Below are 27,948 nucleotides of genomic sequence, written 5' to 3'. Positions count from 1 at the left end.
ATTTATTTTTCGCTTCTGTATTCTTCTGCAGCCATTTACATTGTAGAGGATGCTCAATGCTAGGTCATATTGTTATATCCTTCTATACCCCTTGCAGGGAATGGAAGAGGATTCTTTCAGGCAATGCAGGGGCATCACTGCAAATATCTACGTTGGATGTCTTGTTCCCCATGGACTCTAAATAATTATTTTCTGCTCAAACACATTGTGGTTTGAAGAAAAGATCTGTGAGCGTTATGTTGCATGCTGCTGCTTTGGAGTTCCTTGTCTCCTTGGTGTCTTGTAATGTTGTCTCTCCTACTGGAAGTGCCCAAATATGAGGAGGTGGAACAACTGGACGCAACAGCCCATGCATGGGAGGATGGGCTTTCACAGCATCTCTCAAGGTAAACTTTCCACTTATGCTTTGTACACATGATTGGAATTTCCAATGGAAAAAGTTAGATGGAATTCTTTCATCGGATATTCCGACCGTGTGTGTGCCCTATCAGACTTTTTTCCGTTGGAATTTAGAAAGAGAACACTGACGGAAAAAAATTCTAAAGAAATTAGTTTCGTCTGTAGGGAACTCCGACGGAGAAAAAAACACGCATGCTTAGAATCAAATCGACGCATGCTCGGAAGCATTGAACTTAATTTTTCTTGGCTCGTCGCAGTGTTGTACGTCACTGTGTTCTTGACGGTCAGAATTTGGTGTGACGGTGTGTATGCAAGACAGCTTGAACCGAATTCCGTCAGAAAAATCCGTCAGAGTTTATCCCAACGGAAAATCCGATCGTGTGTACAAGGCATAAGGTGCATTTATGGGGTAGACAGAACTTGGTAGGAATAGTGCCAACAGTTTTTAAAGGGGAGGTTCACCCTAAAAACGACTTTCTAGTATTACATTGGCCCCCCACATTACAATACAATTATGCCTATTATGTTTTTTTTATGCTGTACATACCTTGGTACAGCTAATTCACCCGTGGCTTCTGGGTTGCGAGTCCCGCGGGAGTGGGCGTTCCTAACATGCTGGTGATTGACGTGATGACAAAAAAAGAGCTCCCCCCGTCGCGTAAGCTGCGTCACGTTTGGCGAAAGGAGCCGAACGGTGAGTCGGCGCTATACTGCGCCTGCGCACCGCCATTCGGCTCCTTTCGGCAATCGTGACGCAGCTTACGCAACGGGGGGAGCTCGTTTTTGGTCATCACGTCAATCACCAGCATGTTAGGAACGCCCACTCCCGCGGGACTCGCAACCCGGAAGTCACGGGTGAATTAGCTATACCAAGGTATGTACAGCATAAAAAAAAACATAATAGGCATAATTGTATTGTAATGTGGGGGGCCAATGTAATACTAGAAAGACGTTTTTAGGGTGAACCTCCCCTTTAAATTGTATCTATACTAAACAAAACAAATAGTTACTATATCGCAGTCTACCAGTCCTTAGATGTAATGGCTACACTGGTTTCCTAATTTTCAGACTTTTCTCCCTTTATTTTTACCTGGGGAAGGCTGGCACTATTGGTTATAGAGAGCCGAGCCCCCAGCTGGTCACCTAGCAACAGTAATGCTGTATAACCTTCTCTGTTGACATGCTGATCGGGATGTGATCCAGGTGATGCTCCCAGTCAGATCTAATAAACACAGTATTTATTAGCATCAAGAGTACAGCCACATATATATAATGAACTGTATGCTCAGCAGCCATGTGGGCTCTATGCCTGTAAAGTGTGGGCTTTGATCAATAAAATCACTGATATTTAACACTAGGATTTGACTAGGAGCATCACCTGGATTGTATCCCGATCAGCATATCAGAGAAGCTCTACTGCTGCTAAGCAACCTGCAGGGAGCTCAACTGTCTACAACCAATAGAGATGGGCTTGGGTGTGTTTGGTATCCCACATGCCCGATCCCGCCAGGAAGCCGACACTCCACAGTGCTAATCACAGGCAGTGAGACATTTCCTGATCTGTGCAGCTGCGGACCGGGGGAATGTCTCTCTGCCTGTGATTAGCACTGTGCAGTGTGGGCCTCCTGGCAGGCTCTGGCATGTGGAGTTTTGAACATGCCCATCTCTAACAACAAATTGTGCTGGCCCTCCTGTACATCAGCCCCAGAAAGTAACCAACACTGAGTTCCAATGTGCTGCTGCCACTGCCATGGAGACACAGACCAGCCATGTGAATAGCCGGGTAAGGACAGCAACGATGGTTGTTCCAGCACTGGTCCACACTGGGAGGATTCCCCCAACCACCTATAACGGGGATAAGTAATTAGCGGACCTCCAGCTGTTGCCAAACTACAAGTCCCATCATGCCTCTGCCTCTGGGTGTCATGCTTGATGCTGTCAGAGTCTCGCTATGCCTCATGGGACTTGTAGTTTGGCAACATCTGGAGGTCCGCTAATTGCTTATCCCTGACCTATAATGTGTAGATGGGGGAATTGGATCATTTCTTTTTTTTTTCCATTCAACCTAATAGTTGAATGAAAAAAGTGATCAATGTATGGGCTGCCTAAGAGCTAACACTAGCCATAGACAGTTTATATCTCAGCTGGTTCAGCAGGAACTGGCTGAGATTTGAACCATTAATGGGCAGATTCTCTTATGATTATCACTAGTGGTTGCTATAGCCACTAGTGATAATCACTGTTTGTCGGGAGAATACAATTGCTGGGCAGGAGGGATAATCCCGTCACCACTGTCTGTGTTTATGGGGGAATCATGCAAGTTTCTTTCCTACAATCTGTGGATGCAGGAAAGAAATTTGCACCTTATATTATCTGCCTAACTGAAAGTGAAAGTAAATTGTAAATGTCTTGAAAGAACAGGAGAGGGGGAGGGAGACAGATGGGGGAGAGAAGGGACGGAGATAATGCAGTTCAGTGATTACAGTGTACTGCAGTCTGCAGTGCACACACTTACCCATGGTCCAGGCTAGAATCTCAGGCATCATTTACACACAGCCAGGAATGTTGCTGATTTTCATAATTTCCCACCCACACATCCCCTCTTTTCAGATACAGCACACTGGGATAGTGTGGGCGGGACTGAAAGGAGGAGGGGTGTCTTGACTATTTACAGGCTGGTTCTCCTGTCCTTGCCCCCCCACCCCCACAGTGCTCATGGAGTCCTTCCTGCAACTCGCTCTTCTCCGTGCCAATGAGGATGCAGGGGAAGGAGCAGATCGGGCGACTGTGGTTGTGTGAGCACTCGCATTATGCAGTGTCAGCGAGCAGAGGGAGGGGGGAGGAATCCCCCGAGGAGCTGACTGGGGATACTCTCCCTTTCAGGAGAGACTGTGTTACTCCAGCGGCGGCCCGAGCAAAATACAAAACAAAATACAAAAAATATATATATATATATATTTTGGGGGGCACATGTTGGGGCACAGCATAATGTTGGGGGGGGGGGGGGGGGGCGGGGCCCCCTCTGCCCCCCCCCCCTAGGGTCGCCATTGAGTATTAAACGTCAACAGCCAAGAAAAAGATTTTCCTGCTCCAAACAAGCAATCTGGGAAGAAGTTTTTCCATCCCTACAGGCAGAAGTAGAACAAAAAATGCAATCAGCAAGGCCAAAAGAAAGGCTAGCCTTTCAAAAAAAGGAAGGGAAAAAGGATTTTTTTTCAGCCCCAACAAAGAAAAGTCTCATTCCCAGTGACTCGAGCTGCCATTTGGAAGGAAGATTGGGGGCCTTCCTCCCGCAGTGGCAAAAAGCCACCCAAAACCCCCTTCATACTGGAAATTAAAAGAAATGACTACAGAATATAATTTACAGACGGTAAAGACCCCTCATTAAGATTCTTTGCTGAGGGGGCATGACCGGAAGCCGACCAAGACGGACGCTCAGCTTGAGAGCTCTCCTCCAGCCCGCTGCTATCGGCGGGCTGGAGTGATTTGCAGTGATTTGCAGCTTCCAGACACATCAGCCAGTTATGGTATATGCATAGTTACATTGGTTCCAGTCAGACCAGTGTGACTATGAATAAAATATCCATACCTGAAATAATTTTTTTCACTCCTTAGATGTGATGGCTGCAAGAGTTTTCCCAACTTCTTTCTATATTATTTGGCATCCCAGTTGGTGCACATCCACGATTGGCTGTGCCCGACTTCGGCCAATGCCTGTGCCTCCACGGAGGGAGCCATCGCATCTTCTCTGGAAACCCTACATAATATTATCTACAGAAGCCGTGTCCCCGATCGCCCCGGAACCTCCCTACTTGCCACTTCCCTTTCCACTTTTCGTTATACTGTCACAAAAGTATCCAGGCACACCTGGCTGAAATCTCCCAACAACCCTCTGTGGTTTAACCCTAATCTGCAGGAACTATACTCCCTTCCTGATCCCAATCGCTGGTACTCCAAGGGGGTTAAATATTTATGCCACCTGTACAATGCTCAGGGCTTTAAATCTTTTACTCAGCTACGTTTAGACTTCGATCTACCAAGATCGTACCTATATTTTATTACTACCAGCTCAGGCACGCTATCCGTGCCCAGTTTGGCTCCCTGGATTATCCCACTGACCTGCCCCCATTGGAAAAACTGCTCAGACAGCCAGATCCCACTAAACTTGTCACCACCTATTATGCAGCCCTAATGACTGACTTTAACCCAAGGTTTCACAAAGCTCAGATAAAATGGACCTCTCTGGACATCTCCCTGGTAGACGAGGACTGGTCAGAATTTTGTGATACGTATAAAATCTCTGTTATTGCTTCCTGGGACCGCATCATACAGGTCAAAATTTTCCATCAAACCCACCTCACTCCGGCTAGGTTACACAAGATGGGTCTCCTGCCCTCGGCTGCCTGTTTCCGCGGCTGTGGCCGGGAGGCCGATTTCTTACACTGCTTCTGGACATGCCCGGTAGTCCAGAACTTCTGGGAAGAAGTGGGTGCTTTCATCTCATCGGCGCTAGGCCTCCCAAAGATAATCCACCCCAATAACTGCCTATTGCACCTATCATCACACACCTAGAGACTGCTCCGTGTACATTTCTTCTATGTTAAAAAAGCTATTTTACTGTCCTGGAAGGGCGCACAGACCTCTCTGAAATCCCTCTGGTTGAAACCTATTAGAGATGTTATCCCACTGTATAAACTTACTTTTGAACTCCGGAAACGAAACAAAACCTTCCACAAAATTTGGGGTAGATGGTTGGCTAGTCCGCTAACCCTCTCCCAGCACTGATTGTACTACTGATTGTACTACTGATTGTACTACTCTTGCTTGACCATTGATGGGCCGTGACTCACGGATCTCTAATGTCTGGACCTCCGCTTTTGCTATATCCAGGTATTCTACCTGAGCCTTTTACCACTGTGCCTACTTTATATTTTGCACTGATGTCAGTTTATTTTCCTATGTTTGAGTGTATTGATTAATGTTTATGACCAGGTTGTCTGGTGGTATTGTTGTTGTTTTTTTTTGTATGTTTCTTTCTGTGTGTTGGTTTGTCTTACACCTAATAAAAATATCTTTAAAAAAAATAAATAAAAAGCTTAAGTAGCCAAAAGTAATAAATCAAATATAGTTCACCCAGCTCTGAATAGCTATGTGAGATATCAAATTATTGATAGCAGATATATATATACAGTAACAGATAAGGCCATAATATGTGCAGTCCATTAACATATGTGACAAATGTGCAAACCAGGCTAGTAGAAAGATCTCTAAAACCGCCCTACTGATGTCTCATATTGTACATATCCTAAAAAATAAGTTCATAAGTTCATAAGAATCCCAAAGGTCTCCAATTGCAGGTATAAATAATAAGTGCTGGAAGGCAAGTGGTCATAGACAGTTTGTGCAGTGATAAGGTGATCCATACTGACAGGGGTGAAATCCTGTGACTTTGGTGATCCCCTGTATGTGTGCCCACTCACCAGATGATGGCGCCCCAGTAGGGACAGACAGCGTATAAGGTATATCCTCAGCAAACTTCGGTACCGCCTACTGGTTGCTCACCCAAACTGTTCAGACCTTCTCTCCACCTCCGCAAAGGCAAAAAAAATGGGCAATAAAAGTTCCTCAAAGTAAACACAAATAGGCTCCCATGGTGTAGTAATTTAAAAAAGGGAAGTTTATTTCTAAAAAATTACAGCAATGAAGCCACTAAAAAACAGGTTAACAACTGCTGTTAAGTGTACAACAGATAGTACACGTGAATAGTCAAGCACTCCAATCTAATCTCTCAGATTTATGCCATCTTTTTCCAAAAATGCAAACCAAACTGGGACTCTGCAGAAGTTGCTTGAGCCAAAGACCTGGACTTGGCTTTATCCGAAGATGACTGGGAGCAAATTAACATGATTCTTCTCAAATCTTCCATTAATATAAACATACTGGAAAGGAATTAGAAACTCCACAGTCAGTGGTACTGCACCGCAACACGATTACACAGAATCTCTACAGCTATCCCTGATAACCGGTGGAGGTGCCAGCAACAAATCTGGTGGTCCTGTCCACAGATATGCCCATTTTGGACGCAAGTTCACCACCTGATCAGGCTATGACCTTCCCTTCCCGCCATTTTTACTACACAGAACAACTATGTCATGTAATACATATAAACGCTCTCTCCAATTTCACCTGCTTAATGCTGCAAAGACACTAATTCCCAGACTCTTGAGATCGATGAGAACACCTGAGAAAATAGATTGGTTTAGGACAATGGGCCATATTCTTAGAGATCTCCGGCGGCGTAACGTATGTCCTTTACGTTACTCCGCCGCAAGTTTAACTGGCAAGTGCCTGATTCCCAAACCACTTACCTGTAAACTTGTGGCGGCGTAGCGTAAAGTCCACCCGCGCAAGCACTCCTAATTCAAATGATCCTGGTAGGGGGCGTGGATCATTTAAATTAGGTGCGCTCCCGCGCCGATCGTAATGCGCATGCTCCGTCTGGTAAATTACCCGACGTGCATTGCGCTAAATGACGTCTCACGAACGTCATTTGTTTTGACGGTAACGTAAATGGCGTCCATTGCCATTCACGGACGACTTACGCAAACAACGTTAAATTTTCAAATTTCGACGCGGGAACGACGGCCATACTTAACATTGAGTACGCCACCTAGGGGGCATCTTTATCTTTACGCCACGTATCGCTTATGGAAACGACGTAAAATCACTACGACGGGCAAGCGTACGTTAGAGAATCGGCGTGACTAGTCATTTGCATATTCTATGCTGACCGCAAAGGAAACGTCACCTAGCGGTCAGTGTAGATATTGCAGCCTAAGATACAACGGCGCAGGCCGTCGTATCTTAGGCATGTTTAAGTGTATCTCAGTTTGAGAATACACTTAAACATAGGACGGCCTTAGAATCGGACTTACGTCGGCGTATCTCTGATACGCCGGCGTAAATTCTTTGAGAATATGGCCCAGTGTTTCTGAACTCCAGTCCTCAAGGCGCCCCAACAGGTCATGTTTTCAGGCTTTCCATTATTTTGCACAGGTGATTCGATCAGTTTCACTGCCTTAGTAATTACCACAGCTGTTTCAATTGAGGGAAATCCTGAAAACATGACCTGTTGGTGCGCCTTGAGGACTGGAGTTGAGAAACACTGGTTTAGGAGAATAGACCAGGTAGCTGAGATGGAGAAATTGGTACACATAAGCAAGGAAAAGATGACCTCGTACATCAAGACTTGGAGCAGCTGGATGCTTTTTAAACCTACAGATTTATATAAACACCCTGCTATCTATTTTCAATACATACAGTAGCTCTGCTTTTGCCATCATTGGAATTATCTTAATTCCAAATGAGGAGCACCTGCTTATGGTAGCTCATGGCGTTCCACTCTGGGAGGTCCCGCCCCCAATTTGTATCCTTGCTTTCTCCCCGTTACCTAACACCCTGCCCTAAACACCCATTTCCCTTCTTCCCCTCTTTTTTTTCTTTTATCCCCCTTCCACCTCCCTTTCCTAGGACTTTCCCTTTGACATGTTTCAACTCACCGCAGTGCTGCAGATAAATCTGACTCCAATTAAATATCCTTGTCTTGTGTCAAAGCATTTAACGGGGTTGTAAAGGAAAACATTTTTTTTCATAATAAGCATCCATTACCTGCAGACATTCCTCTTTTCACTTCCTCATTGTTCGTTTTTGCTCAGAAGTTGCTCTATTTCTTCTCTGTTCACTTCCTACTTGTCTGATTTTACTGACCACCGTGATGGGAGGCTTTACTGCGGTGGTCAGTAACATGCTCACCCCCTCCTGAGAACTACATCTGTGCGGCAGGACGCTCTCTATGTGTTAGAGACTTCAAGGAGGTGTGAATTACTGGACGTGCCGCAATGCATACTGGGAAATGTAGTTCTTACATGAACGAGCGCCGCAAACCAGGAAGTGAATGAGAGAACAGAAACTAGAATGCCGGAGGTGATATAGATGAAGGAATTTAATAGGTATTTACTCATTTTTTTAACAGAATCATTACACTATTCTGTCTGTCTACCTTGCAGACATTCATTTTAGGCAAAAAATGTTGTTCCCTATTTTTTCTCCCCACCCTAATCAGACCTAAATACTCGTGTTCCACAGATCCGCAGGTGACTCGTGGAGGCATTAAAGGCTCTCAGCTATTTTCTGTATCCTTACCTAGTTTGAAACAGATAAAACACTGTTTATTTAACTAGCGTTCACCTACCATCTGCATTTGACTGATAAGTAAATGTGCTTTTGAAACATTCTTCAGACACAACTGGTATACTAGATCTTATCTGTATGAGTGAAAGATTTGTACTCTTGCCTTTGATGTTTTCAATAAAACCACTTGTAACAAAAAGATCAATGGTGTTATAATTTTTTATATATATATTTACTGTTTTTTTTGTTCAGAACTGATCCTTTTTTTGAAATTAGTCTAGCCTAGGTTGCTGCATGTGTGCTTTTTGGTTAGTGGTTCAAAGTAATTAATTCCACTCAGGGCAGCCATCAGGAATTATGGGGCCCCTTACACAGCTTCAGGCATGGGCCCTCCTGGAGCAGAGAACCGGGGGGGGGGGGGGGGGGGTGCTGCAATATATAAAAAAAGGGGGGTTGCCATCCGGGACCTCTGGGCCCTTTAATAAAAAAAAAATATATAAACAAAAATAAACATTTATAAAAAAAAAAAAAGGGGGTTTGCCACATGGGGCCCTGGGGACCTCTGAGCCCTTTAATAAAACAAACAAAAAAAAAAAAAAAAAAAAATAAATAAAAAAGAAAAACAATTATAAAAAAAGGGGGGGTTGCCATCGGGGCCCTGGGGACCTCTGGGCCCTTTATTATTATTATTATATATATATATATATATATATATATATATATATATATATATATATATATATATATATATAAATAAAATATATATAAAAAAATATATAAAACATAAATAAAAAAAGGGGGTTGCCATCCGGGCCCCTTACAAGTGTACTGCCTGTACCCCCCTGATGGCGGCCCTGATTCCACTGCAAACAAGCCTTCACCTTTGAGACCATAGCAGCAATAGGTGTGGGCAGCCTATTGCATTAGGGTATGCCCCCCAAAGCTCAAACACACATGTCTTTCTCTGCAGCCTCAGCTGCACTGGACAGTGAATTAATGGGAAGTGCTGAGCAGTTTTCTGTTCATTCACAAACTGAAGCATAATAAAAACAGTTTACTATGCTTCTGTTAAGAATGAACACAATGAGTGAGTGTGCTCACTGTGTTCATTTAGAAAAGGAAGAGGAAGGCAAATGAAATATTTACTAGCCCTTTCCCCTGCTCTCCATTCTCAAACGTCCCCTGCAGCAGCCAAGAGGTGGGAGAGGAGAGGAGGAAACCAGCAGCACTGCTGGGGGTAAAAGGTGCAACAAGGGGGAAGCCAGGTCAGTAGGGAGAATTAGCACGTAGTGATTAGGGTGTGCCCAGGCACACGCCTATGCATAGCATTATACTGTAGGTACTCATAATGCTGCTCAAAACCTTCAAGAGGTCATCTAAGGTAGAACTTTATTAAAGTGGAGTTCCACCCATAAATATAACATTACATCAGTAGTTTTAAAAAAATGTCATTAGTCCTTTACAAATTTTTTTTTTTTTTTCGTTGATGCCTTCAAATTGTTGTTGCTAGGCAGAATAGTTAATCTTCCCACTTCCTGCACCTAGGTGCTTAATGCTTCCTAACCTACACCGCACAGACTCCTGGGAATGTAGTGGGTGTAACTTTCCAGGAGTCTGTGCACTCCCCAGTCTCAAAGAATCATGTGACTTGGACAGCACAGGTGCTGAAACCTGATCTGACACTGCTTGTGCAGCACTGAGCATGTGCGAGATCTTCAAGGCTGAAATCCAGGAAGTCATACAGTCTGGCTTCATGATGCCCACACTTAAGATGGCCCCAGTTAATTTCTATTTTATAAAGTGTCTAAATGCTGTAACAACCTAACAAAATGGACCTTAGTTTACAGACTAACTTTACTAGAATCCATTAAGCTTGTGTATTACAGGGGTATTTATATATAAAAAGTGAAATTGTGGCCGGAACTCCGCTTTAAGTACATATGTGCAAACAAATGACTTGATTTTGTTATTTACTTACTGTTAGCAAATTCTTGCTAAGCAATGTACTGTATTGCTCATTACTCTTTTTTTTATTTTTTATGTATGGCTAGGTTCAAACTATCTGGCCATCCATTAAATTATGGACATGACATTCCAAGAGTTCTCCCTAGACTCCAGTGTCAGCTTATGACTATTTCACCACACTGTGCCAACTCTTGCGTTCGCAAGCTCAGCTGGAGTAGTACTCTGTCAGCAATTCAGAGTAATGGTAAGTACCTGCTATGAAATGTAGTTGTTACTTTTAAAATGAAGTAGATTTTGGATACTATTGATTGGGGCTGGGTTTTATTGTAGCTTATGTGATGCAATAGAACTGAAACAATGTGTATGTTCTATGTATAACATATGTAGCACACCCCCTAGGGAGCCACAAGTAGATTGGGATTCCCCACCCTGCACAGCCAGGCACACCACATCTTCACAGGCAATCCAAGTCAGAGAACAGTCCAGTGCTTTGTTTTTGTTATTTATTGAGGGATTGGATAGGGATTTGGAAATTATGGAATGCCCATTTGACTTCAGAACAACTTAGGAGCAACTTTCCTATACACAGGCCCAGATTCAGCATAGTTTTGCTCCAAATTTGCGCAGGCACAGGGCAACGATTTTGCCCTGCGCCCGCGCAAATTTGCGCCGCTGCCCTCGATTCACGGAGCAGTAGCTCCGTAACTTGCGAGGGCGCACCGGCAAAATTGCCCCGGGTAAGCGCGCGCAATTTAAATGATCCCGCCGGGGGCGGGAATCATTTAAATTAGGCGCGCTGCCGAGCGTAGAGCGCATGCTCCGTCGGGAAACTTTCCGGACGTGCATTGCGGCAAATGACGTCGGAAGGACGTCATTTGCTTCAAAGTGAACGTGAATGGCGTCCAGCGCCATTCACGAAGCACTTACGCAAACAACGTAACATTTGAACGTCGCGACGCGGGAAGGGCGGTATACTTTAGCATAGGCTGCCCCTACTATTAGAAGGGGCAGACTTATGCTAAAGTTGTCGTACGGAAACTCCGTACTTTGCTTGCGCCGGGCCCGCGTAAGGTTGTGAATCAGTGGTAGTATGCAATTTGCATACTACACGCTGATCACAATGGGAGCGCCCCCTAGCGGCAAGCGCAAGAATGCAGCCTAAAATCTGCGTGGCATAAGTGCCTTATGCCGCGCAGATTTTAGGCTGCAGTCGGTGTAACAAGGTTCCTGAATCAGGAGCATTCGTTACACCGGAGCAAGTAAGCAATTGCGCCGTGTAACTTATGGTTACACGGGCGCAATTGCTTCTTGAATCTGGGCCACAGTCTATATACACTCCTCTGCTTCCTCCAGTACTAACTTCCATCTACTGATCCCAGCACCACCTCTTCAGGCACCGCCAAGCTGACCCTTTCACTAGCCCTCCTGGCAAACTTCCCCACAGTCCTCTCTAGACTGAACTGCATTTTCATTTTTTTTCCACATTTTCCAAAACCTTCTGGAAAAAAATGAACCATTCAAAGACTCATAATGCTTCATAGATTATACGTTGGGGTGTGCGCTTTCCAAAATGGGGTCATTTTGTGGACAATTCCATTGTCCTGGTGCTCCAGGGCCTTCAAAAGTGTAATTGGTGGTTCAGAAAGGATATGTGCAATTTATGCTTGTAGAACGCCTGAAAGTGCTACTTCAATGTTGGGCCTCTGTATGTGGCCAGGCTGTGTAAAAGTCCCACACATTTGGTATCGCCATACTCAGGAGGAGTAGCGGAATGTATTTTGGGGTGTAGTTGCAACTATGCATATGCTGTGCGAGAGAAATAACCTGTTAATATGACCAGTTTGTGTAAAAAAAAAAAAAAAAAAATCGTAATTTTCCTAAGAATTGTAGGAAAAAAATACAACTTCAAAAAACTCACCATGCCTCTTCGTAAATACCTTGGACTGTCTTCTTTCCAAAAAGGGGTAATTTGGGGGTATTTGTACTTTCCTGGCTTGTTATTGTCTCAAGTTTGTTGTAGTTTGTAGACTCTATAACTTTCACAAAGACCAAATAATATACACTAATTTGGGTTATTTTTACCAAAGATATGTAGCAGTATAAATGTTGGCACAAATTTATGAAGAAAAATTACTTATTTGCAAAATTTCACAATATAAACTAAAAAAAAGTTTAGTTTTTTTACATTTTCGCAGTTTTTTTGCTTATAGCGCAAACAATAAAAAACCCAGTGGCGATTAAATACCACCAAAAGAAAGCTCTATTTGTAAGAATAAAATTATAAAAATTTGGTTTGGATACAGTGTAGCATGACTGAATAATTGTCATTCAAAGTGTGAGGCCGCGTACAGACGAGCGGACCTGTCCGATGAAAACGGTCCGCGGACCGTTTTCATCGGACATGTCCGCTCGGAGATTTTGGTCTGATGGTTGTACACACCATCAAACCAAAATCCCCGTGGACAGAGAACGTGGTGATGTATACGACACCAACGTTCTCTGACGCGGAAATTCAAAGCTTCCACGCATGCGTCGAATCAATTCGACTTCATGCGCGGGTTCTCGGGCCAGCGGACATGCCTGATGAGTCATACTGACCATCGGACATGGTTCCAGCGGACATGTTTCTTAGCATGCTAAGAAACAGTTGTCTGCTGGAAACCTGTTCGACCCGCCGGAAAATTGTCCGATCGGCCCTACACACGATCGAACATGTCCGCGGAAACTGGTCCGCGGACCAGTTTCAGCAGACATGTTCGGTCGTGTGTACGAGGCCTGAGAGCACCGAAAGTTGAAAATTGGTCTGGGCGAGAAGGTGCATAAGTGCCTGGTATGGAAGTGGTTAAACAATCATCATGATGGCAGTCAGTAAACTGCTACATTAGGAATGGAGGAGACTGCTGGAAACATCTGGAAGGACACTGGAGAAGCTAAAATGGTAGGGCTTGCTGGAACCCATTTATATCTAACTTTGTGTGTACATTATGTATTTCTGCTTAAGTCTAAGCTGTCACTTGTGGGTGGAATTGGCTTTTAATTCTGTCATATTACTTCAAATAACAGACGGTTTTAACGTATTTATCTGATAGGAACTTCTATTATTTGTATGACAAGTACATTATACTCTTTCTTCTGGCTTTAAAAACAGACAGTCTGGCCCCATTGGATTATAAATTCTTTCTTCAGTTAGATAATAAAAATTTCTAATTACCTCATAGTCCCAAAAGAAAAACAAAATGCCACATACTGATATAACAACGTCATATAACATCTCAGCGTGGTGTCAGAGTACTGACGTCTTCTTATACAATCTCTGGTCTCCTGAGGGTTCTTCTGTCCAGCGAACCCTCCCATAGACTTGGCTCTACCACCCTATTGTCTACTTCATATTTCAGAGATTGCAATATCAGTACTTGTGCAATAAAATGGTTTAGCGATAGGCTGTCCTTAACATTTTGTGTAGTCATTTGTGTCTAATTCAGCAAACCTCTATTAAACATTTAGAGCTTGTTTACACCACAATTCCTGTGTTCATTGTGTCGTTCCGCATGTGCATTTACATGCATTTGTATGGTGTTTATAGTGTGTTTGTGGTGTTTTCTTGCATTATTTATGATCCTTTTTTTTATGACTTTCATTATATGTGTTTGCAGTGTGTTCACATGTGCTCTGGTATGTTTATGTGCAAAAAATAAATAAAAAAATGCAGTGCGCTGTACTGTTCAAATGCACATGAATTACTGCAATGGTGTAAAGTATGCTCATTGAAATATAGTACATACATTTTTTTTGTATCGCTCTTAAAAATGAATATAGCTGATGGAAATGAGCCCTTAAAGGTGCACTCCAGGCAATTAAAAAAGACACACAATAATACAGTTCTGTATTCAGTAATACATTCTTAAATGTATTTTTTCAATGTAAGCAGTGCAAGTACCTGCATTTGACTTGCAAACCCTGAACAGCAGGGTTCAGACTGGGTGGGGAGATGAACAGGGCTGTCTTTACCGCAGGGCAAACGGAGCAGCTGCCCAGGGCCCTGTCACTGTTAGGGGCCCAAAGCAGAGCCGCCCGTTAAGCTCGCGTGCTGCCCGCAAATCGGTGCTGAAAATCCCCAAACAGACAGACAGTCTGTCACTGTCATCAGCGGCGCGCAGCCAGTGCCAGTTGTGCATTTTTTTTTAGATCGAGGAGCGGGCCATGGGTGGGCGGGGCCTTGAGCTCCACTTACGCTCTGGCCTACCCCTTGCTATGCGTGCAGAGTGTTCAGTGTACCTGATCCGAGGAGTGGAAGAGCGGGGGAGGAGTGAGACCACAGAGTGGAATGCTGCCTGGTTCCTGCTTAGTCAAGTGAAACTAGGCTAGCAGTGTTTGTGGACTGTGGAGAATTGATCAGTGGCTGGAGCTGAGCTTGCCAGGACAAGGTAAGGTCTTCTTTCTCCTCTCCTGGCTCCCGCTCCCTATCCCCATGCCATGCCATGTGTAAAATAGAAGGTTTGGTCAGTGTTTTAAAAAGTTCTTCTATTTTACACATGGCATGCAGGTCTGGTCAGTGTTTTAAAAAGTTCCATGTGTAAAATAGAAGAACTTTTTAAAACACTGAACAGACCTGCAGTCCAGGCTGAGTGAGGCCTCAGAGGACACAGCATAATTTACAGCACATGGCATTACTGTATGTATTTAATAGCTTGATGGGCTTTTTTTGGGCCTGGCTGGTTTACATGTGTGTGTTTTGGTAGCCCACATTTGCGCAGGCACAGCAGCCCATTCATTTGAATCAGCTGCCATGCCTGTGTTTCCTGCAAAAAAAAAGTGCATGCATCATGTAATAGGCTGCACACACCTATGCCCATCAAACAATGAAATACAACACTGTCTGTCCATTCTGCTTTTGCACCATGTGACTTATCTGCAGTTCCTGCACCGGCAAACTTGCTGCATTTTTAGATGTTTAGGTCACGCTTTTAAAAACACAGGGCCAGATCCACAGTGAGAGTACGCCGGCGTATCTACTACGTCACCACGGATGTATTCCATGCGGATTTCGATCTGATGGTGTGTACAGCCATCAGATCCAAATCCGCCAGAGGATTTATCCGCTGGAAACGGTCCGGCGGACCGTTTTCAGCGGATATCCTCTCATGTGTACGGGGCCTTACGCCCGTCTACCATCCAAAAAAACTTTTTCCCCCATCCATCTGGGTGGATCGGAGGGCCTATAGAGTAGCCGTGACTGTCGTCCGTCTGCGCCGCTGATTGTGGCCCGTGACTGGTTACCAAGTTGCTTAAGTGGCCCTCGCTCTTTAAAAGGTTGGGCACCCCTGGTTTAAAGGATAAGATTCCCCCTTTTCCTGTTAAAGCCCACTTCTTTATGGCTGTGAGTTCTTTTACTATTTCTGTACTAGTCCCCTCTTTCTCAGGTCTGTAATGTTCTGACTTGGTCTTCTGTACTAATTTTTTAAAAATGTTTAAAGGTGGATACTTCATCCTCAGCTGATGCCAGTATTTATATTCAGTGTTTATATGTATATTCCCTGGGCTAGATTCAGGTAGGGGCGTGCATAGTTACAGCGGCGCAGCGTATCGTATTTACGCTACGCCGCCGTAAGTTAGAGAGGCAAGTGCTGTATTCACAAAGCACTTGCCTTCTAAGTTACAGCGGCGTAGCATAAATGGCGTAGCGTAAATGGGGCCGGCGCAAGGGCGCGTAATTCAAATGTGGATGAGGGGGCGTGTTTTATGTTAATTCTTGGTGACCCAACGTGATTGACGTTTTTTTCCCGAACGGCGCATGCGCCGTCCGTGGAATTTCCCAGTGTGCATTGCTCCAAAGTACGCCGCAAGGACAACATTGTTTTCGACGTGAACGTAAATTACGTCCAGCCCTATTCGCGAACGACTTACGCAAACGACGTAAAAAATTCAACGCAGGAACGACGGCCATACTTAACATTGCGTGCGCCTCCTAATAGCAGGAGTAACCTTACGCCGAAAAAGCCTAACATAAACGACCTAAAAAAATAGCGCCAGGCGTCCGTAAATTTGTGAATCGGCGTATCTAGGTCATTTGCATATTCTACGCCAAAAACGACGGAAGCGCCACCTAGCGGCTAGCCTAAATATGCACCCTAAGATACGACGGTGTAAGAGACTTACGCCAGTCGCATCTTAGGCTAATGTCGGCGTATTTTGCTTTCTGAATACAGAAAGAAGATACGCCGGCGCAGATTTGAATTTACGCGGCGTATCTATAGATACGCCGGCGTAAATTCTCTCTGAATCTAGCCCCTTGTGTGGGAGAAAACCTACAACCTGGCAAATATGTGAACAATGAGCAAGAGAACTCTGCACCACACATTTATCCCAGCATTTGCATTCACTATCATAAGTTCCTTATTAGCTTATTGAGGTGTTACTTGGAAACAGCATGATAATACAGAGTGCCATACTTGTGTTGCTGGGTTACAATGAATGCTAAATCCGCCTTTCTATGAAGTGTATACTAGTAGATAATCTGTTGTGAAAAGTGGAGATCTTGTTTATTTAATGATTATGTCCTATTTAGGATTATATTCTGTCATGAGTAACCAGGACTCAAACACAACTGATCTCAGCTGCAGAGTTCCAGGCACCAAAATGAATCGGTTCCCTCATTTACGAGACTACAGAGGATATATGATGTGTTCCCATCTCAACACTAGCAGGTAATTGAGGCATAGGCTTTTTACAGTTCAGGAGTCTCTTATTCAGTGTATACAGTATATTTGAACTAAGTTGCTGCTGTGTGAATACTTGACTTGGTTATTACATGTATATGGGCCGCCAACAACTCTCGACTAGACGGTCATCTTTTCATAAATAATTTGGATGGCATGGAATACATCCAGCATGCTAAACTTCCAAGTTATACTAGACAACAAGTCACTGTCCTATCAGAGGCCTAACTATAGGGGTTGCAGGGGTCACACATGTGACCCTGCCCCATGCTTCAGGATATGAGGGGTGGCCGGGGTGGGAATTGATGCCCTCCAATTTCCTCCTGCAGCTGTGAAAGCCAGTTTCTCCCCCTCTCCCTCTTGCCAGCATTCAGCAAAAATGGAGAGGATCAGTTCCTCTATATGCCCCCCTCCTATCCAGGTTACCTGTTTTCTGCTGCTTCTGAGTCCCTGTGTGCTCCCCTGCATCCCGCCCCCCCCCCCTCCCCACGCCTGCCGGCTTTTCCCCTCCCCTCTCCTGCCAGATGCTGCAGGGGATGCTTTCAAGATGGAGAGTAGGAAAAGGGGCTGGTACATATATCATTTGTCTCTTCTATTTCTAAATGGACACAGTGAGTAATCGGTACCGATCTGTAAATCTTTTTTTTTGGTCTTAAAATCCATAACAGGCCCGATTGAATTTGTGCTCAAAACTGATGAGATGTTTGTTCCAGACGGGAAACGTTGGAGATGTACTCTCCCCTAGCCCACGATTTAAAGGAGTCCCATAGCACAGTTGGAGTGGCACTATCCTGGTTGTCAGTCCAGTAGTTGCAAATAGAGGCAGTCGTTTGTCATTTGCCTAAAATCTGGACAGCCCCATAGCTTAGACTCAGAGGGAACGGTCAGAGCAAGGGAAAGACTCAGTGGGGCGTGATCAGAAATGCCCCTAGGAAGCACAGACACATCCCGGACATAGACCATATCATTGTCAAATTGAACCATAAGTTGCATAATGTGATGGAGAATAGGAATGAGCTGAACACCCCCGCGTTCGGTTCGCACCAGAACCTTCAAACGGACCGAACGTTCGCGCAAACATTTAGAACCCCATTGACGTGAATGGGACTCGAACGTTCGAATTCAAAAGTGCTCATTTTAAAGCCCCATATGCAAGTTATTGTCGGAAAACGTCTTTGAGAACCCAGGTCTTGTCCCAGGGAACATGTATCAATGGAAAAAGGTTTTAAAAACAGTAGTTTTTTCTGGAGCAGTGATTTTAATGAGGCAGCATCATTAAAAACACTGCTCCAGAAAAAACTACCATTTAAAAAAAAATATTCCATTGATATATGTTCCCTGGGGCAAGACCCGGGTTCTCAAAGACGTTTTCACAGGCATAATATAGACACCCAGCAGGTACAATATTTAAAGGAATTTTTCATTTATTTTTATTTTTTTTCTTTAAGCATCATGATGCTTAAATAAAAAAATAAAAATAATGAAAAATTCCTTTAAATATTGTACCTGCTGGGTGTCTATAGTATGCCTGTGTAGCTTTATGGTGCACACTGCAGAGGACACAGGCAGTACACCACTTGAGAATACTGCAGCTAGCACAATCAACTACCTGCCAGTAAATTAGGAAGAACTGATAAGCTATACAGTGTATAAATATGTACAACACCTGGGATGTATATATATTCTCTACACACTGTAACATTAACTGACTAACCTGCCTGCCTGCCTGCTCTATCTACCTAGAAAAAATTATACTCTCTCTCTCTCTCTGACTGATCTCTAACCAGCGCCGGAACACACTATACAAGGCCGACCTGCAGGCGGCCTTTTATAGTGTGGGGCGTGTACTAAACCCCCTGAGCCATAATTGGCCAAAGCCACTCTGGCTTTGGCCAATTACGGCTCTCTGTACTGACGGCGCTGTGATTGGCCAAGCATGCTTGGCCAATCATCAGCACGCAATGCCGCAGTGAATTATGGGCCGTGGTGCGTCATTCGAATTTAGCGCGAACGACCCGTTTTGTTCGTATTTCGATGAACGATCGAACATACGATGTTCGAGACGAACATACGCTCGACTCTAACACGAAGCTCATCCCTAATGGAGAACCTGGACCGAGGCCGGCGGCAGGACATAGACCCCCACAGCACCACAGTTTTTCATACATATGAGCGTAAATGATTACATATCTACCATCTGGGTCCGTTCTAACTTCAATTAGCTGAAACGGCAAGGTTTTTCTCATTAGGATGCTGACCTCATGAGCATATGTGGAAAAAGTGGCATGATAGTGTAGGCCCACCCATGACTTTTTTAGACAGATAGTTTTAGAGCTCTAGAGGTGCGTCTCCTGTAGAACACAGACGTGCAGGTGGTGCTTTTGAAGAAAACGGAACACCAGGGACCTCTTGATGGCAGAGTTCAGGCCCCTGACATTCCAGGAAATCTCTGTGAATTGAGACATCGGCTGAGTAAAGCATCAATACAGAGTGAGAGACCCACACGCAGGGTTAGCATCCCAGCCAGTACACAGTACACAAGCATAATGCATAACAGCACATCGATAAAGACTATAGATAATCTAGTGACATACAGAGCACCACAGGGACAAAACAAAGCACCTTTAGAATCAATAAACATAACTCCACACAGAACCTGAAACAATTCCACCCCCCACCCCACATCCCCCACCCCAACCAAGGAATGCTTGTTCCCAAAACCATGTAAAACCCAATGATGAGAGGTGTAGACCAGTGGGTGCAGTTCGTAGTGAATTTAGTCCGCCAGCTGAAACAAGAAAAAGTGGATACTCCCTTGTATTAGGATCATGCAATAATAAAAGAGAGAAACGGGCATTTCCTGTGTGAAAAATAAAAAAAATGTTAGTCATATACAATAAACACATTCGGAAGGATAGCACTGTTCCGGGTAAAGGTACAGTTCCCCTGGAGATAGGAACACACAGCGCACAGATCTTCAGTATGTTGCATGAACAAAACGTAGAGCAGGGTAAACACAACAGGTGCAGACCCACAACTTGTTGAAATTAGCAAGAACTGGTAATGGCACATCAACATGACGGTGAATACCAGTGATGGGGTCAGGTCCTCAGCGGTATGTAGATAGTGACTCCAGTCAGGCAGATGCATCTCTTGGTGAAGAAAAGAATCTGGTGGTTTCTCTGTCTTGGACCCTCAACCGGGCCGGGAAAAGAACACTGTACCGGATACCACAGGTGCGCATTGTCGCCTTAACCTGGTCAAACGATCGTCTCAGCTTCTGCGTTTCAACCGAGTAGTCAGTAGTTTGGTATTCTGGAAGGCTAGATCCTTCTGGAGCTGTGCAGCACGAAGTACCTCATCCCTATCCCTAAAGTTGAGGAATTTGAGGATAAAGGTGCAAGGTGGAGTTCCAGGGGGCCCAGGTTTAGGAAGGAATGCAGTGAGCTCTTTCTACTGCATAGAATGGTGAGAATTGAGCTCCAGGCAGAAGGGTACGCAGCAGCTGCTCCACAAATTCAGTCGGCCGGGGTCCCTCCACCCCCCCCCCGCCAGACCTACTGTGCGGAGATTATTTCTCCTGTTGCAATTCTCGGCATCCTCAGCCTTGTACTCCAAAACTCTTATCTTGGGGCCGGATTCACAAAGACTTACGCCGACGTATCTACTGATACGCCGTCGTAAGTCCAAATGTGCCCCGTCGTATCTATGCGCTGATTCTCTAAATAAGATACGCCTAAATTGTGGCAAGATACGACCGACGTAAGTCTCCTACGCCGTTGTATATTGGGTGCATATTTACGCTGGCCGCTAGGGGCGCTTCCGTTGATTTACGCGTTGAATATGTAAATGAGCGAGATACGCCGATTCACGAACGTACTTGCGCCCGTCGCTGTAATCTACGTCGTTTACGTAAGGCGTTTTTCCGGCGTAAAGTTAAACCGCCAAAAAGCTGGTCTAAGTCGTTTAGGGTATGGACGTCGGAACTGCCGTCGGATTTTACGCCGTTTACGTAAGTCGTACGTGAATGGGGCTGGGCGTAAGTTACGTTCACGTCATACGCATTGAGCCGCCGTATCTTAGGGAGTATATGCAAGGTGATTCTGAGCATGCGCGCGCATGCACCGTTCGTACGGCCATGCATTCACATGGGGTAGATTCATTTTAATACAACACGCCCACTACCTGCCTACTTTGAATTAGGCGGGCTTATGCCGGCCTATTTACGTTACGCTAGCGTATATATGGGAGCAAGTGCTTTGTGAATACTCAGCTTGCCTCTCAATGTTACGTTGGCGTAGCGCATATGAGATGCGCTACGCCGGCACAAAGATACGCAAATGTACCTGAATCTGGCCCTTAGTGTGTAGGGAGTGGAGACTGTTGGTGTGCTCGCCCCCGGTGTCCTCAGTATGGCCCAGACGCTGCTCTGCAGAGGACAGCCGGGACCTCACTTTGTCCATGTCCTGCCTGAACAGACACATGTCCAGCTGGACGGCATCGACTTTGGTCATTAGCGTGGCAATGGAGGTCTGACAGTTGGCAATATCAGCTAGGCCCGGCTGGGCAGAGGGGGCCTGCCCTCTCCGCTCGGTCTGCGACACCATATTGGCTGTGGAGCGTGTACGGGTCCTCACGCGGTCAGCAGAGGCCAGGGAAATCTCTGGTAAAGGGGGAAAATGGATCTTCTTACCCAGTCCTTTATTTAGGACCCGCGGCACATGTGGATGACAGCAGCCTCCGGATGGCAATTGTGTAAGCCAGATTGCAGGGGATTAACCCGGTTCAATAGCGGAGCTCCAGCTTAGACATCCACTCAGTTCGCCATCTTGGCCACACCCTCACAACGACTAAAACTTACTTACCTTTGCAAACCCAGAGATTATATTTGTACAGATTTGACATTGCCACTGTGCTACACATTATTACTGCATAGATTCTGAAGAAATACACACCAAGATTCAAGTAGGAATCTCCTATTGTATTTAGACAATATTTAATTATTCCAGGGTTCAGCTTTATGATTGTATTTGGTTTTATTTAAAAAAAATGGATACAAATGTAAAACAAATAATTACACCATATAAATAATAATCTTTTCTTACATTGTTTTTACTGATTTTATTTCTAAATTGTATAATTGTATCCTACAGTTACAGTATTAAACAGAGGAACACTATCTTTCTTGGGCTGCAGTTGCCCTTGCAGGCTCGCTGTTTTTTTTTTTTTTTTTATGAATTTCCAGCCTGCATGTGATCATAGCTGACATAATGATCACATGCAGATTGTTACCGAGGACTGGATTTTCCAATGACTGACCGCTAGCTGCGGAGCACAAATTATTTTAAGATTGGATATTTATTTTTTAAAATAAATTAAATGGGGAGATAACTGTATGCATTTTACCTGCCATCTTTATGTTATCTGAATGTTAATGGTTCTATAATTATATAATTTCTGTGATCTAGAACACAAGTGTCCAGTGATGCCTCCAAGTCACGGTCTTTTCAGCGGGAGCAGACAAGTATGTTTTATTTATTATGTAATATGTATTCTGTAACCGTAAGGGGCATATAATCCAAACAGGAGGTTTTTAATTGTTTAAAAGAGAAGTATGAGCTATGGGGAAAAGAAACTCCATTATACTCTCCTACATGAATGTATCATCGACCCAATGCTGCATCCTTTCCCCTCTGTCTCTCCCCAGATTACTGAGTGATAAAACACCATGATTGCTCAGTTCTGCCCTTCCGCTCTAAGCAGAGAACTGTGACTGTCAATCACTGTCTTTCTGCTCTGCCCCTCCAGAGCTCACTGGAGCGTTGGGCGGTGGAGGGAGCGGCTGGCTCAGGCTCTTGGCGGATCGCTGAGAGGCTGAGCCAGGTGCCGGTACAGGCTTCTAGGCATATTCTGACCATACTGTTGGTATTTTTTCGAAGCCTGGACTGGTTCTGTGACATCAGCTGACAGCGGGCTTCAGCTGAAAACAGGTTTACAGGAGTGAAGAACAAACTGCACCCCTGTGACCCATAGGAGCAGCATATACAAAATATATCACTGGTAGCACACTAGCGGATGCAAAACATGGGCTCGGTCCATTTCCCAGCAGAACATTGTCCAAAGCTTTACACTGCCTCCGCCAGGTTTCTTTCTCCCATTGTGCATCCTAGCACCATCTCTTCCCCAGGTAACTGATACACACAAGCGGTCATCCACATGATGTAAAAGAAAAAGTGATACATCAGACCAGGCCACCTTCTTCTATTGCTCTGTGGTCCAGTTCTGTTGCTCACATGCCCATTATAGACACTTTTGGCTGTGGACATGGGTAAGCATGGGCACCCTGACTGGTCTGAGTGTACACAGCCCCATACACAACAACCTGTGATGCACTGTGTGCTCTTGCACTTTTCTACTGGAAGCAGCATTAACTTTTCTAGAAATTTGAACTACAGTAGTGCTTCTATTGGATCAGACTAGAGGAGCCAGCCTTCACTATCATCGTGCTTCCGTAAGCCTTGGTCTTGCCACCTGTCCGGGATTCACCGGACTGTCCTGGTTTTTATACATGTGTCTGGGTTTCCGGCAGACTGAAACCCAGACACATTATTTAGACCGGGCTGTGGCTCCCCAAGTAACCAAGATAGTCACACACAAATCTGTTGCCGTCCGGCATCACTCGGGGGGCAGGACGATGATGTCACCAAGAGCAATTTGACCACAACCACTGTTCGCTGCGGGCGGCATGCTATGCACACCGCATTACTACTCCTTGGGGCACCAAAAGTATTTGGGTTTGGCTTGAAGAAAAGGTGGCAACCCTACTTGGTCTTTCATGACCCTGTTGCCAGTTTGCTATCTTTAGTTACTACCAAATCTGTCCCATGCACTTTCAGATTCCATTGTAACAATATAATCAATGTTATTTGCTTTACCTGCCAGTGATCATGATGTTATGGTTGATTGGTGTATATCCCTGCCATGGAAGGGCCAATTGGTTGTGTTTATCCCCAAGCTTTAGGTTCCAAGTCCTCCCCTGGTGTGAGCTACATTTTGGTGTTCAAACAGTGAATGGAGCTCAGTGAAAACATACTTTTGTCAGGGAATAATATATGAAAGAGCTTTTTGAATATTGCCAACCATCATGTGCATGTACGATCCAAAATCTGCTGTGTGCGAATTATAAAGCTTTGACTGAAATCTGTGCTCGTCTCTTGATATATATACAGTAATTCATTTATATATTTTGTTCATCTATTGCCACCTGTTGGTTAAAGCATAGTACTTCTGGTCAAAATAAAATAATTTCAAAGGGCATTTGTCTTTTTTCAACCTAACAATGTAACTGAGATTAACTGCTATTAAAAACCATAGGAAGCCTTTAAGGCAAACTGTTTATGAAAGGCCAGCTTGCTCTATTGAGCCATTAAAGTCTGGGCAAAGTAAAATATATATACAAAATATATAAGGGCTGCAGAAATTAGCGATTTATTCCTTGATTAATCGTAACATTTTTTGATCGTTCAAAATAAATTTGGTCGGTACTCCCCTCTCAATCCGCAGATCACGTAGTGTGCTGAATTTGCGGATTGAGCCCATAGGAAAGCCCGCGGCTTCGGCCTAGCTCCGGAAAGGCGGCCATCTTGGTACACTCGTCGGTGGCCTAGGTGAGCAACGCGCTGACGTCATCATCACCCAAACTCAACTGCTCGTGGATCTGCCTGCTTGTGTAGTGGTAAGCAAGCAGACAATCGTATATACAGTGGGGGGAGATGTGGATATTACAGTGGGGGAGATGTGGGGAGATGTGGACATTACAGTAGGGGGAGATGTGGACATTCCAGTGGGGGGAGATGTGGATATTACAGTGGGGGAGATGTGAATATTACAGTGAAGAGATGTGGATATTACAGTGAAGAGATGTGGATATTACAGTGGGGGAGATGACGACATTACAGTTATAATTAATCAAAATTAGTAGATTAAAAAAAATGATTAATCGAACACGAAAATTTTAGTCAGTAACAGCCCTAATATATATATATATATATATATATATATATATATATATTTAGTATACCTCTCCAATACATGCACATTTCCTTATATTTTCGCTCTTTAAAGACACAGCAAGTATAGGAAAATATCTGTTGACCCTGACAGAAATCGAGTGTGAACCTCGTACTGAACTTCCTTTGTAAATTGATTGTGCTGCACTGAAATGCCAACCAATGTTATCAGCATTTCCCAGTTTACTTCTATGACCTACAGAGCACTTCCCCCTTATGTTATAGAGAGGGGGAGGTGTTCTGTGGTCCCAACAAGCTCCCTTTCCTAGGATGTCATTGTGTTTCTCCATTAATACAGTATACTAAGTGAGCATTTGCAACCTAGGGCAGGAAGTGTGTTACGGGCAGCACCACGAGGGTAAAAGAGCCTGACAAAAGAAAACGAATGCAGCCACATCATCTGAGAACTGAAAATCATCAATCAGTGGCGTCGTTAGGGGGGTGTGGGGGTGACAGCATCCTGAGAGTGACAAAAGGCCTGGCTCCCTTTTGCAGTTTTAATTTCAGCCGGAAACCCTCCACCAGTGCCGCGCCCTGGCCTGTGTTCTCCTCCTCTCTGTCTCTCACTCCTGCGCTGCTGACCAAGCCTGTCATGATCGATTTTCCACCCGGGAGGCGTGGCTTCACACATCTTCTCCTCTCCAGCTGCTGCCCGATTGTTCCATGTACCTGAGCCATGGGTCTTTACTAATGGAGGAGGGTGCTTTGTCCTGGGGGGGTCTGTACTAATGGAGGGGGTACTTTGTCCTGGGGGGTTCTGTACTAATAGAGGGGGTGCTATGTCCTGGGGGGTCTTTACTAATGGAGGGGGGGTGCTTTGTCCTGGGGAGGTCTGTACTAATGGAGGGGGTGCTTTGTCCTGGGGGTCTTTACTAATGGAGTGGGTGCTTTGTCCTGGGGGTCTGTGCTAATGGATGGGGTGCTATGTCCTGGGGGGTCTTTACTAATGGAGGGGGTGCTTTGTCCTGGGGGGGTCTGTGCTAATGAAGGGGGGTGCTTTGTCCTGGGGGGGTCTGTGCTAATGGAGGGGGGTTCTTTGTCCTGGGGGGTCTTTACTAATGGAGGGGGGTGCTTTGTCTTGGGAGGGGTCTGTACTAATGGAGGGGGGTGATTTGTCCTGGGGGAGGTCTATATTTCGAAGGGGGTCTGTACTGATGAAAGGGGATCTATACTCAGTGAAGGGGGGTCTACTGAAGGAGAGAGGTCTGTACTGATGGAGGGGGAGGTCTATACATAGTGGAGGGCGGTCTACTGAAGGAGAGGTGTCTGTACTAATGGAGGGGGTCTATACTTAGTGGAGGGGGGTCTACTGAAGGAGGGGGGTCTGTACATAGGGGCAACTATAGATGGTGGAGGGGGGGTGACACCATGTTTTAGGGCACCAGGTGACACCAACCCTAGTGACGCCACTGTCATCAATAAATCACATTTTTGCTCTTGGGCTTAAATACACTTCAAAGACATGTCCTAGTGTTTTCTCATTTTGACCAGAAGTTCTACCTATTGACTATGCGGCCAATGCAAGACCCCCCCTTATCTGTAATAGAGACCGAATACAGGACAATCCCCAGGTTTTTACCTAATTCATGGATGTTGTGTACTGACAGTCTTGCAGAGTATATTGCAGCTCATACAAATATGTTTCTTCTTTTGTGCCTAGGCTGTTCTAGATATCCAGACCCTATCATCAGAGCTCCCATACAATACTTGCAGAGACTTTCAGAAATGACCAGCTTGGAAACTGATACTATACGTCAGGAAAACACGAAAAAACAAACTCATTAAATTTAATGGCGATGACACCAGAAATTCATGAATTATCTCCAACTGAAACGGCCTTTCACTTTACTTTGGCTTTACTATATTCAGTTACTGAAGATTATTTTTCTATACTTCGGGTTATAAGATATTGGTGACTGATTTTTGATTGACATAAAAGGAATACGCTTGGAATAAATTAAAAGTTATTTTTTTAATACTCAATCTAAAAAATACAATGCTTAAAAAATATCTTTAGTTTTCATTTTAAAGTGAACCTGTATTTAAAATGCTATTCACTTTCTTGTTAAAATGTAGCTGCAATTCCTCAGACTGCCAGCAGGTGGAGATATATACTTAAAGACAGTTTTGAGCTATTTCCAGATAAGAACTTATAACTGAGATTCAAAAGAAACTTCCAGCCGTAGCCAAAAGTTTTGTGAATGACACATATTAGTTTTTACAAAGTCTGCTGCTTCAGTGTTTTTAGATCTTTTTGTCAGAAGTTACTATGTTATACTGAAGTATAATTACAAGCATTTTGTAAGTGCCAAAGGCTTTTATTGACAATTACATGAAGTTTATGCAAAGAATCAATATTTGCCGTGTTGACCCTTTCAAGACCTCTGCAATTCGCCCTGGCATGCTTGTCAATCAACTTCTGGACCGCATCCTGACTGACGGCAGCCTATTCTTGCATAATCAATGCTTGGAGTTTGTCAGAATTTGTGGGATTTGTTTTGTTCACACGCCTCTTGAGGACTGACCACAAGTTCTCAATGGGATTAGGTCTAGGGATGGCCATGGACCCATAATCTCAATGTTTTGTTTGCCAAGCCACTTAGTTATCA

The 27,948-nt window shown here is 44.5% G+C and overlaps 1 protein-coding gene across 1 annotated transcript; it reads left to right on the top strand.

Moving 5' to 3' along the window:
• Positions 1-27,948, top strand: LOC120941142. Its single transcript, XM_040354418.1, has 5 exons — positions 1-386; positions 10,641-10,798; positions 17,120-17,258; positions 22,739-22,794; positions 27,000-27,948. The coding sequence occupies exons 1-5, from the start codon at positions 244-246 to the stop codon at positions 27,122-27,124; spliced, it is 621 nt and encodes a 206-aa protein (XP_040210352.1). The 5' UTR covers positions 1-243; the 3' UTR covers positions 27,125-27,948.

Source organism: Rana temporaria, chromosome 5, assembly GCF_905171775.1.
Source record: "Rana temporaria chromosome 5, aRanTem1.1, whole genome shotgun sequence".
Lineage (NCBI taxonomy): Eukaryota > Metazoa > Chordata > Amphibia > Anura > Ranidae > Rana > Rana temporaria.
Note: the sequence above shows the minus strand (reverse complement) of the source record. Positions and strands in the feature narration are given on the sequence as shown.

Excerpts from the sequence above, each read along its gene's own strand:
- LOC120941142 (XM_040354418.1), top strand. The coding sequence starts at position 244 with ATGCTGCTGCTTTGGAGTTCCTTGTCTCCTTGGTGTCTTGTAATGTTG. Across the intron at positions 17,259-22,738 it reads TCCCATCTCAACACTAGCAG|AACACAAGTGTCCAGTGATG; the intron begins GTAATTGAGGCA and ends TCTGTGATCTAG. Across the intron at positions 22,795-26,999 it reads TTTTCAGCGGGAGCAGACAA|GCTGTTCTAGATATCCAGAC; the intron begins GTATGTTTTATT and ends TTTTGTGCCTAG.